Source organism: Engraulis encrasicolus, chromosome 10 (genome assembly GCF_034702125.1).
Source record: "Engraulis encrasicolus isolate BLACKSEA-1 chromosome 10, IST_EnEncr_1.0, whole genome shotgun sequence".
Taxonomy (NCBI): domain Eukaryota; kingdom Metazoa; phylum Chordata; class Actinopteri; order Clupeiformes; family Engraulidae; genus Engraulis; species Engraulis encrasicolus.
The window spans coordinates 27,714,422-27,727,811 of record NC_085866.1 but is presented as its reverse complement, the minus strand read 5'-3'; the positions used below and the strand labels follow the sequence as shown (position 1 = coordinate 27,727,811).

The following is a 13,390-nucleotide window of genomic DNA, read 5'->3' as shown; positions in this document are numbered from 1 at the left end:
GGAGTTTGGCTGATGAGCCTCTCCACTGTAGACTGAGTACGCAGGTCCAACCAGACTACACACACACACACACACACACACACACACACACACACACACACACACACACACACACACACACACACACACACACACACACACACACACACACACACACACACACGTAAGCCTGTCACGATATACGATAAGTCAATAAATCGGACGATAACTTTTTACAAGAGCGATCACTTTTTTGGCCCCGATAAGTAACGATAAGTTATTTGCGTGATGTTTTGTTTTCCCTCTCTCCCTTTCTCTACCGTAGCCGTAAGACCACTGATGGCGCGTTATAGGCCAACGCAGCGCAATGACGCTTAAATGTTGGTGTAATTTTAAGTTTCAGTGCAGTTCTGGTTGGAAAAAAGTGCATTGATCTGGCTACTTGCGTCTTTGAAATAGAACGCTGGTGTTCCCGCGCGTCGCTTATAAGCCTCGACAAAGAATCAGCGCTAGAGACTAGGAGCGCAATATTCTTCCAGTCTCAGTCAGCGCATCTGCAACGTTCCTCAGAGAGGGGAATGAACAGCTCCAACACGGAGGCAAATGTTCATTTTGAAACATGCGCAGCAACCCAATATCCACGACGAAGACGTGTTTGTGCAAACATGAAATAGTGGTGCCGTCGCGACAAACTTGCTCTGAGGCTGTTATTTTAAACCTCGCCGAGTTTTCACTATTATTTCTATGCGCCTCCTACCCCGACGTTCGTTGTCTGTTCTTTTTGTGATTTTCGCTATATTTCTTGTTTATTTAGACCTAATAATATGAGTAGGCAGTCCGCAAGCAAATCATGAAGATAAGATTTGTGGATTTAAATATGTCACACCAGGAGAATGTGAACGGTTGAGCGCGCATGGCGACTCATAACTCATAAGAATCAATGTATGGGCGTTCATAAAGGACTTTAAAGTGCGCAGAATTGCAACTTGTTCCAGTCGAGGGTATCAGAGAGAGAGAGAGAGAGAGAGAGAGAGAGAGAGAGAGAGAGAGAGAGAGAGCTGGAATTTGTGAATCTCATGCTCTTTTGCTTTTTGCTGATGTTGAAATGCCTTTAACAGGGCTGATTTGGGTTTTGACTGACAATTAGCTAGTAACAACGTGCATTTGTTTGAAATAAGCTGTCTAAGTAATAATTTGTGAATTAACAATACCCCACCAGTAGGTTATTTTATATCACACCATGGATAGGCCTATAAGCCATTCAGTGTGCTTGAGAAAGATAAATAACAGAAAATGTTAAAGAAAGACTATATAACTTACCTTAATAATAAATACAAAAAAGCCTATTTAGAGCCTATTGTGCTCCATGAGGATGTATTTAAAAACATATATATATCCCCCGCCGTGATGCTTTAAAAATGTGAAGGGGTGTAGTCACATTTTTATTGCATTTTACATCATTATATTGTTTGACACATTTCTTCTTGGCGCAGGCGTCAATCTTAATTATTAAATAGTTAAGAGTGACGCCTGCTAAACACTGAATGTAACATTTACATTTTAAACCTCTGAGTCTGCTGGCCCAAATGTTACATTCAGTGTTTCAAGAAGGAGGCCGCACCTTGCATAGCAGTGTTTTTTATTGCACATTATATTGTTTGAAAATGGCGAGAGAGACAATATTATCGATTATCGCAATAATTTCTTGTTATCGTTATCGTCTCGCAAAAATTGTTATCGTGACAGGCCTACACACACGTTATACACTGATGCATAATAGCCTACTTATTATACACACATAGATACACACACACATTATACACACGCACGCACACACACAGATGCACAAACGTGTGTGCACACGTGTAATACACAACCACACACATAATACACAACCACCCAACACCCCCCCCCCACCCCACCCCACTTCACACACCCACACACACACACACACAGAGATAAACACACACATTATACACACACACCCACACACACAGAGACACCTCCTCGTCACACACGCAGATACACATACACATTATACACACACACATTATATACATTATACATATACATATACACACATGCACAGACACCTCTTCGTCACACACACGCGCACACATGCGCACACACACACACACACACACACACACACACACACACACACACACACACACACACACACACACACACGTCACACACATGCACACACACACATACACACTACGAGGGTGCAGGGCCCACCGGTGAGCCAGTTCTGCACCGCTGAGAGGCCCCTTTAATAAGACAAAAGTGCCAGGGTTCTATTTCTCCCTCAGTCCAGCCCTGATTGACAGGCTGACTAACCAATGGCGTTGTAGAGAGGCTGGCCTGTCAGCTTGTCCCACACCAGCGTAGTCTCCCTCTGGTTGGTCACTCCTATCGCTATGGAGACACACACATGAGGTCATGGGGGTGAGAACCACACACACACACATACACACCCACACACACACACAAACACAAACACAAACACAAACACACACACACACACACACACACACACTGTTCCATACCTTTAATGCGTGTGGTGGGGATGTCTAGTTGTGTGAGCTGCTCACAGGTGCGTTCCACACACTCGCACACCGACTGAAGAATCTCCATCGCATCCTGCTCTACCCATCTGGAGAGAGAGAGAGAGAGAGAGAGATACATTAAAGGGACAATATGTAGGATTAAAAGTTTAATTACTGTAATCACTGTCCAGAGTCAGCCGATGCTTATTTGAGTCAATAGTAAGTGAACGATGACTCTCGCGACCATTTTCATGGTCCGCTGTCAGAGAACCCCAAATGTAACTTTTGATAGAGCGACGCAAACTAGTGTCGAGGGAAACACTTCTCACACAAAAAAATTGCTTTACATACCGCCAGATACATATTCACATTTGTATCAACTGCTGGCATTCTGTGATGAAAAACATCCTCACAGCGAGCTTAGTTAAACAGCAGAGAGAGATATGTTAAAATTTATTGTATAGAGATAGAGATAGAGAGCGAGAGCGAGAGCGAGAGAGTGCGTGCGTGCGTGCGTGCGTGCTTGCGTGCATGCGTGTGTGCTTGCGTGCGTGTGTTTGTGCGAGTGTGTGTTTTGTGCATACCCCTCCTTTGGGAATCTCTGCTTGATCTCCACCTGATGATGACATACGACCTCCGCAGTGCGGGCATTAAACACCTGCAGACACAATACAATAAACACACACACACACACACACACACATACAATAAACACACACACACACAACAAACACACACACACATTACGACCTCTGCAATGGACGCGTTAGGCCTAATTCACACCAGAGTGGGGAAGAGGGGTGGAACAGAAGCGATTTTTACCGCAGAAAATACATGGAAACAGATCTGTCCTTCCACACCAACATGCGGCAGTCGGCTGGCAGTGGCGCGGGAGACGGCTCCGCTCCGCACTGCATTTGGAAAATACCGTATTGGTCCGAATATAAGACGTGGTTTTTGTTATAAAAACAGTACTCTAAAAGGTCTTATTTCTGCGCGCTACACTAAATAGCTTCTTTTTTTATTAATGTTGTTTTTTAATAATTTTTTTTACATATTATGCTTCATAACAATGCTACAAAACTCAATAATGGATAGGTTAAGAGATTGATTTGTCCATATCAAATTTGCAGATTTGCTTGTTTCGTGATGACTGTTGCACCGCACATCTATCAACTGTCAATATCAACACGATGCGGCCGACAGTGCAAGGGGAAAACACAACAGTCAATCGCAGCTCGTTTCTCTTTTATTTGTGTTCGGTTTTACAGTCTCATCAGGAAAGCTTTGGTTGTTCTCTCTGGTCACCTCACAACACCAATTGAAACTAAAGAAATGAAGGGTGATTTGACGAACAACCTGTAGCCTAAGTTTTGGATGCTGTCATCATCAGCCAATCAATGGTCATCTGTGTGCGCGAGACAGCGGTGCCTATTTGACGATATCCCTCAACAATGACATAGAATTAGGGTTAGGGCAAGAGATTGTCTTGTTCATATAAAATCAGTAGGAGTTTTACCCTTGGCACGAAATGAATGCCAATAGGACTTCAAATGTCAACGTGGTGCTGAGGCAGCGCATGGGTTTCAAACGCACCGCGTCAATCTGCTTTTGGTGACGTTCGGTTTCTACAGTCCAACGGAAAACTTTGGATGCATAAAATGAACGGCGATTTGGCGATTTGGCTGCTGGTTAGGCTAGATATTGCTGTCAACTAAGCATTTTGCAAAATCTGTGGATTGCACAATAGGTAGCCTATCTCTACTGGACTGGTTGCTTGGCTGGCGCAGACTAATGCTCTGTGTGGGCTATGTTGCATCACATTTAGAACAGGCTCGTCCAGGCGGCTGTAGGTGCCTACTGGCGCTTGACAGGTAAAGTGAGCAAAGAAAGGAAAAGGGTATGAGTAGCCATCTTTGGTCGTTTATCATGAAAATGTCTTGGAAATGATATAGTTAAATTTGTTCTATGTAAAAAGCCTAATATTTTCCAGCAAATTAAAAACTGCACTTTGAAAGAAGGTTCCAATGTGAGACAAAATTTAGTCTAGATCTCGAGATTTTGAATGGCAGCGACCGGCGGTGGCCCATTGAAACAAATTGCAAAGTAGCAAACAAGTTTTCGCCTCATGGGGATTTTTAACAGGACTGGCCGCGCACACCGACACTGTTGGTGTGAAAGACTGAGTCGTACACACTGACCGAAACTAAGCAGAAAGACCTCAGTCGTCTCGTTGCCGTTCCACCACGCTCTTGTGTGAATCTGGCTTTAAACATTCATATATACAATAAACACACATGCACACACATGCACACACACACACACACACACACACACACACACACACACACACACACACACACACACACACACACACACACACACACACACACACACACACACACACACACACACACACACACACACACACACACACATACACACACACATTACAACCGCTGCAATGTGCGCATTAAACATCTGTAGACGTAAATACACACACACACACACACACACACACACACACACACACACACACACACACACACACACACACACACACAGCCCCACGTTAATATCTTTTTGGGGCCCTCCCATTGACTTCCATTCATATTAACCCCAACAATAGCTAAAGAATACTAAACTGTGCCCAAACCAAAACAATCCCTTACCCTAACCTCTCAGTGAGGAACTGTTTTTTTACACTTTACCAGTAACAACAAAACTATCCCAGCAAAAGGGGTCAAAACAAGCGGGGTCCTAGATTATGGCCCCACATGGAGAGAGGACCCCATCTTGCTTGTGTGCTCCAATAGCAATGGCCTCGTGAAGGTAGATTGGTGCAGCACACACACACACACACACACACACACACACACACACACACACACACACACACACACACACACACAGACACACACACACACACACACACACACACACACACACACACACACACACACACACACACACACACACACACACACACACACCAAGTGGACAGCCAGGGACTCATTGCCATGATTTCCTGGTTCAATAGATTGAGATAAGGCAGGATCAAGATCAAGATCACAATCATGAAGTCAAGATACAATCTGATAAAATATGATTAGATAATGTTTTATTGTCACAATCGATTCAATTCAATTCTTTCTTTATTTTAGATCCAGGGGGATGCCAACAGTGTTTACGCTAGATTTCTTAATGGCCGGACAAGTGGCCGGCTGTGTTGCAGAATAACGGACATTGGAATATAACAGACCTTCCCTTCTCGCAAAAAAAAAAAAGTAGGGGCCTATGTCACTTTGTCACGGCAAAAATTCAGACATCGATAACAAATACAGAGTTCTAAAAATAGAACATAGCGAGTTTTGTGTGCGGAAAAACACACCTCATTGATCGTTGTTGGCTACCCCCTCAATAGGCCTAATGAAACAACGTCTTTGGATCATGCAAATCAAATTGATAGATGACATATACTGTATATGCCATTAAAGTACATTTAGCACTCGCTTTGATTCCAATGTAGACCTGCCAGTTATTGACGTGCAGAATATTGGCTATGGCCCCTGGAGCATGTGTTTAGGCATAGGGTATTGGTTATAGCCCCTGAAGCACAGGCTTATGAACAGGGTATTGGTTACAGCCCCTGGAGTGAGGCCTTGGGCACAGGGTATTGGTTACAGCCCCTGGAGCATGGGCTTAGGCACAGGGTATAGGTTACAGCCCCTGGAGCATGGCCTTAGGCACAGGGTATTGGTTACAGCCCCTGATGCAGTATGGTGCTCAAGGGCACTGTAGAGCAGCCAAGTGTCCTGGAAGTGGAAATCTGAACCCTCCTGATCACAAGACCAAGCCACTAACCACTGAGCCAAAACATACCATAGATAACTAGATCCAGATATAGACAGATAAAGATAGATAGATAGATAGATAGATAGATAGATAGATAGATAGATAGATAGATAGATAGATAGATAGATAGATAGATAGATAGATAGATAGATAGATAGATAGATAGATAGATAGATCGATAGATAGATCATGACCAACCCACTAATCACTATAGCAAAACTACCCGTACATATCATACATAGATCAACAGACAGGCAGGCAGGCAGGCAGGCAGGCAGGCAGACAGACAGACAGACAGACAGACAGACAGACAGGCAGACCGACAGACAGGCAGGCAGGCCGATGAACACGCAGGCAGGCAGACAGACAGACAGACAGACAGAGAGGTAGGTAAGCAAGCACAAGACAGACAGGCGGACAGACCTCTCTCTTCTCTCTCTCTCTCTCTCTCTCTCTCTCTCTCTCTCTCTCTCTCTCTCTCTCTCTCTCTCTCTCTCTCTCTCTCTCTCTCTCTCTCATACACACAGCTGACCAAAGTGCATCACTTTTGTTTGAACACATAGTTTAAATGTTAACCTTTTACACGTATTGCAGAGGGAATGTGTGTGTGTGTGTGTGTGTGTGTGTGTGTGTGTGTGTGTGTGTGTGTGTGTGTGTGTGTGTGTGTGTGTGTGTGTGTGTGTGTGTGTGTGTGTGTGTGTGTGTGGGGGTGTGTGGGTGTGTGTGTGTACGTGCACGCTTGTGTGTGAGTTTCAACAACATTTTGTGAGATCAAAGTTGACGTCAAAAACGACATGACAATGACCTTCAGTAGCAAAACAGTGTGTGTGTGTGTGTGTGTGTGTGTGTGTGTGTGTGTGTGTGTGTGTGTGTGTGTGTGTGTGTGTGTGTGTGTGTGTGTGTGTGTGTGTGTGTGTGTGGACTTGTCGACCTGGGACTTTATCACGACCCTGGAACTCAAATTCACACACACACACACACACACACACACACACACACACACACACACACACACACACACACACACACACACACACACACACACACACACACACACACACACACACACACACACACACACACACACACACACACACACACACACACACACACACACACACACACACACACACACACACACAGGCAGGCAGGCAGGCAGGCATAGATAGACAGATAGATAGACAGATAGATAGCTTTTCTGTGACTGTCTCCGCGTTTGGTACCTTTCCATTACGCACACATTGCACACACTTTGGCAGGACACACACACACACACACACACACACACACACACACACACACACACACACACACACACACACACACACACACACACACACACACACACACACACACACACACACACACACCACTTTGGCAGGACACGGGACATTGCTTTCCAAATGGGGCGTTTGGGCACTCACCAAGAGCTGTGTGGAACACACACACACACGCACGCACACAAACACTCACCACTCTGGGCACTCACCAAGAAACGTGTGAACACACACACACACAGACACAGACACAGACACAGACGCACACACACACACACACACACACCACTCACCAAGAAGCGTGTGGAACTTGTTCCCTGGTCGATGGCAGCCACGAGGGGGTCTGTGGCAGTGTCGTTACTGGTGGCCATCCTGCAGGGCGAGCTCATGAGGACTCTTTGGGATTCCATCCCGGGCTGTCTGTTGCAAGCCTTATATCCCAGCGGCCATGACGTAAGAGGTGTGTGTGTGCGTTTGTGTGTGTGTGTGGAGGTGTGTGTCGAGGTGTGTCGAGGTGACTAGATTGGGTCTGAGAGCACTCGTGCGTCTTGTTTTGGTCCAGCCCAGTCTCACGTGGTTTCGTAACAGGGTCACGAATATAAATATATTAAAGGAACAGTCAACCTCATTTCAAGAAATTGCTCATATTTAGTTAAGTCCCAGTAACACATGAGAATACAAAGGCATTTTTTTGGCTATGTGTTTGCATTCCCTAGTTTAACAGTATACATGATACAACATCATCAAATGCTTGTAAATTTCACCAGAGTGCAAAACAGCTATTTAATCTGGTCCTGTGATCACTTGTGGCTTGATGCAAATGCTCCCATTTACGTACTTCCAGTGATTATGCTAAGATATGCTAATAATTCTGATACCATAAAACTAAGTACTGAAAACTAGAGATGTATAGGATCCAAGATCCGGTTCCGGATCCGGATCCGGCAGGATAATAGGGTTTTTCAGACTATCCGGATCCGACAGGATCTTAAGCAGTGGATCCGGTATCCGGCAGTTACCTAAGAATCAGGATCTGGGGCATCTCTACTTTTTACGTAGCCTAGGCTTTTCAGTCAGTCTTTCACAACCCCAATCGCTGCATGGAGTGAAAGCCCTTTGGAAGCTGCCGTTGAAGGCAGTGTGGCAGTAAGCCAATGAGTCTTAAAAAATAGTTTGCGACAAAGTAATAAAAAGGGCCCACGTGTGCGAGTTGGCTATGTGTTTCAACCCTTTCGTAGGGTCCGGTATCTGGTTCCGGATCCGGCAGGATCTTAAGCAGTGGATCCGGTATCTGGCAGGATCCTAAAAATCAGGATCCGGTGCATCTCTAATAAAAAAGAAAAATGTCTGCATTCTTAAATCCTCTTTGTGTTCTTCTTAATAAGCCAATTACTTAAATGACAAAGACACAACAAATGGTTCGTGGATGACAGAATATGGGTTTATCATCATGTTGATTAATCGGTTTAGAGTAGGCCTAGAAAGTAGAGTATCATTTATTGATCCCAAGGCAAAATTAAAGTTACCGGTAATGCTTCAAGTGTAGCCTAATTGTATTCTTGGCCCTAACTGAACTAAACTACGGTGATATGCATCTTTTCACTGGATGATGAATGGCAGAAGAACCATCATCCATTAATAACTGTACTCTATTATTAAGGTTTGCAAAGGACTGAACTGTCATGAATGTATCATTTTGACATTATGAAACCAGGAATAGGTTGACAAAGGCTGTAGAATCGCAATCTAATTCTGACCTGCCTTGACAGAGGGATGGTCTCTGACCACTTTTTGTAGTTTAGTGATATTTTTTATCTAGTCGTTGTTTTACCCGTTTGGGAGACAGTTTAGCACCTATCATGCTCATCTATTAGTGTTGTTTTAATCACATTGTTCGGTTGCTCAGACGTTAGCCTATTCAATCACGTAGTACTGGGTATACTGTACATACTAAATTTTTCCCGTTTTTCATTACTGACTATGTATTTCAGTGGGCTGTTCCATGTATTTCTGTGCCAATTTTAATGGGCAACCAGTACATGCTACACAAAATATGCTCCAGTGCATGCTCCAGTGAGTTGTGGAATTTCAGTTGCTCATATATTGCCATTTTATATTAGTTTAAATTAACATCTAGCCAACACCAAGTTGCAAGCATCAGGGGAAACTTGGCTTTACGTTCATTGGTGAAATACCGTTCGCAGTCTGCTAATGTGTGGTATTTGTTTCTGTAGCGAAGGGGAGTAGAGTTGCCCAGCCGGGACTTGAATCCGGACCATCTGGAGTAGTAAACCAGGGCTCTGACCGCCACACCAAAGAGCCAGGCTCGTTGACATGATAGTCAGAACACACCCACAACCCTAGTGATGGTCACTCCATCACACTGCCTTCCCCTTAGGAAAGCGCACCCATGTACTTCACACACTCATGGTGTCCCTCACGCAACTGCCCATCATGCTTCTCCCATCATCAATGCTTCAACCATCACTGGGGTCCCCAATCCTGGGGGTCCCTCACATGGAATTACGGCTCACACACAATGGGTACGCTTCCGATGGCCTCACGGCAGCCATCCCATTTCTGACACCATTTGTAGCGAAGGGGAGTAGAGTTGCCCAGCCGGGACTCGAACCTGAACCATCTGGGGTAGTAAACCGGGGCTCTGACCGCTACACCAAAGAGCCAGGCTCGTTGGCGTGACAGTCAGAACACACCCACAACCCTAGTGATGGTCACTCCATCACAGTTTCTCTGAATAGCCGAAGGAGGAGGGAGAGAACGTTACAAAGCTTCGCCTAATACAGGCACGTGCGAGCACACACACACAAACACAAACACACACACACACACACACACACACACACACACACACACACACACACACACACACACACACACACACACACACACACACACACACACACACACACACACACAGTATTGTGAGACTGCCAGGCGCTCAGATTGAGTTTGATGGCTGTATCATTGTTCTGTGTGTACAGTATGAATGAACTCTTAACACCAATGCCTGCAAGGTGCTCATTATCTGCTTGGTGGATGTTGGTGTTTTTGTCTGAGAAGAATATTGACACATCACTCACTCACAGATCCATCAGAGCACAAACTGGGCTTACAGACTTAACTACTTTAAGTGTGCTTTGTCAGAAAACATTTTTTTCCAAACTATCCAACTAAGACATATGAATCAGAATATTTTAATCAATCAGTGTGGTGAAACAATGTGTAATCATTTAGTCATTAATAAAGAATAGACTAACTCAATCATACTCATATGCTTTTAACAATGGAGAGCAGACAGGGCCATGCAGGGGCAGATAATTCTACAAATAGAAGTTTGAATAAGAATTAGCACTTAGAACTTGAACAATAGTTAAAAAAATAAAAAATAAAAAAACATTTCATAAGAGAGTATGGAGTCACTTTTGGTTTTTGACTTCCATGACATCTGAAATCCTGGGGCTAGTCGGTTGGTGAAACTTTAAGAAAACAAAACTTTTCTCTGTGTGTGAAATACTTGGAAAGGGACATATTGTCCCACTCTCATTTGCAATCCTAATGCAGATAAATTCACGTCATGGAAGGGCAGACACAGCCTGCATACATTTAGCACCTGACCTTTGCTTCAGATCCTCCATTTCTCTTGTTTAAATACGTATTTGTCAAGTTGTTGTGGTCAAGTTATTCTTTTTAATTGGACTATAGGGCAAGTGGATGATTGATGACAGGCGAGGCCAATGGCAGTATATGCCAACAATACGGTTGCATTTACATTATATTTGGGTTTGTTGCCGGCACAGAAATGGGGTGTTTGAAATTTGTTTTTAAGATGCTGATACAGGGGAGTATGCCAGGAACTTGGCTCAGAAGTAATCCTGTAGTAACAAGTTAACCTTGAGGTAGTGGTAAATCATCTAATACAAGAGCCTGAAGTCCTTATTCTTAACTTAATGACAACTGCCTGTGAGCGATCTATTAGCAGATTTAGCACTTCACGCCGTTTAACTTAGCCAGAGTTATCACTTAGCTATGTTCTTGGAATACTCCCTAGGGATGCAGTGATTCAGTCTAGTGTAGTCTAGTTTGAGGATTTGAATTTATAAATAATTTCCCCCTTGTATGTATACATGTATAGTGTGCCCTGCGCATTGGACTGCCCCCATCAGCTCTTTTCTGTATGTTGCCCACAACAGGTACAGGTGTGCTTGTTTTAAACAAAAGAGGTCATTGTGGTTGTCTTGTTCCTACATCATCAATACTGCTATGACAAGATGTTCATATTTTTTGTCAACCTTTCGCTGAAGGCATTTCCCCTGTATGGACCTTTGTGAATGCTAATTCCGAGGACCTGCCTTAGAGAGACATCCTCTGAATGCAAAAATGATAATTAATTACTGATGGCTTGTGATGGCTTTAAAGAACTCAGGTCTTCGTTGCAGTTACAAATCCCCTCTCAGAAGTCGTGAAGGTAATTGCAGGGCTAAAAAAAGAAAGAAAAAGAAACACAAAATCAATCCCCTAAAACCCTTCCCCAAAAAACATCTCGTTAAACATACGTTCAAATTTAATTGCCAGACTGACTGCGTTTAGGAGAGAGATGTGATAACAGCAACTGTTTGAGGCTGCTGTGTAATAGACCGATCACAGAGAGACTGATAGCATCATTGAGCCATTAGCATAAATGTGTGTTGCAGGGCAGAGTTTTAAGCTCTGGGTTTCCGAGGACGTGTTTTGATCTTTTTTATTTCTTCTCACACAAACAAATATGTCCTTGCTAATTTGCCAAAAAACACCAACTGTGTTTCAGACTTTTAAAAAAGCACTCACAGGTTGTGCTACAACAGAGAAAACTGGAGCAGGTTCATGGTCAAATCTTACCTACCAATGTTGCTGTTATATAACATGAACTCTATACCAATATCCTGCAACTTGTCATTTTGTTGAGGAATAAAATGTGAACTTACTATAAGTAATGTGACAGAACATTGTATTACGTGGACGAATACTTAGTTTATTCTCTTGTGACTTCAATCTTCTATTTCTTTCAATGGCCATTTTACACTACATGTGAAATCAATCACAGTCATTCCACAACATTCTATTTGGTAAACCATTCTAAACCATACCAAATAATTTAATTGTGCTCCATTCCCCGACATTCTCTAATTGTGCCTCCCTCCTCTCTCTCTCTCTCTCTCTCTCTCTCTCTCTCTCTCTCCCACCCTCTCTCTCTCCCTCTCCTTCACAGTGCTCTGTATGACTTCTACCACTACTTCTACATGGTGACTAATGCGCTCTTCTACGTCAGCTCGGCGGTGAACCCCGTGCTCTACAACCTGGTGTCTGCCAACTACCGCCAGACCTTCTTCAGCACGCTGCGCCACTTCTTCTTCCCCTGCCGCCGCAGCCGCCGCTCCAAGCGCGCACTCACGCGCCACTCCATCAGCATCTGCAGCAACCAGACCTTCTCCACCAACGTGGTCGTGAAGGAGACGGTCTACTGACTAGGAATGCTGCTTCTGAGGTTCACCTTGCCCAGGTTCTACGCCACCTCCTACCACCACCACCACCATCGCATCGTCCGTCACTCAAGAATTGCCGGACAGGCTGAACTGACTCGGCGCTCGACTCGTGTGTGACATGTGGAAAGAATGTGTTATAGCCTGGTGCCCATGTGAGACAGCTGGTATGGCGCATTGCATTACACAG

The 13,390-nt window shown here is 44.2% G+C and overlaps 2 protein-coding genes across 4 annotated transcripts in view; one reads left to right on the top strand and one right to left on the bottom strand.

Annotated features, from left to right (window-relative positions):
* LOC134456911 (glycerol kinase 3-like) overlaps positions 1-8,128 on the bottom strand; it is a 23,091-nt gene extending 14,963 nt beyond the window's left edge. Inside the window, exons 1-5 of one of the 3 annotated variants that reach the window (XM_063208555.1) lie at positions 7,957-8,128; positions 3,116-3,189; positions 2,532-2,638; positions 2,323-2,400; positions 1-55 (exon numbers count right to left, since the gene is read on the bottom strand). The exon at positions 1-55 is cut by the window's left edge and continues 25 nt beyond it. In XM_063208555.1, the coding sequence (XP_063064625.1) occupies positions 1-55; positions 2,323-2,400; positions 2,532-2,638; positions 3,116-3,189; positions 7,957-8,073 (431 nt within the window). In that variant the 5' untranslated portion in view covers positions 8,074-8,128. The remainder of the gene's footprint in view (positions 56-2,322; positions 2,401-2,531; positions 2,639-3,115; positions 3,190-7,956) is intronic. The other 2 variants (XM_063208554.1, XM_063208553.1) reach the window with 2 other exon arrangements.
* LOC134456912 (neurotensin receptor type 1-like) overlaps positions 1-13,185 on the top strand; it is a 119,276-nt gene extending 106,091 nt beyond the window's left edge. Inside the window, exon 4 of the mRNA XM_063208556.1 lies at positions 12,930-13,185. Coding sequence (XP_063064626.1) covers positions 12,930-13,185 — 256 coding nt within the window. The remainder of the gene's footprint in view (positions 1-12,929) is intronic.
* The last annotated feature ends 205 nt before the right edge of the window (positions 13,186-13,390 follow it).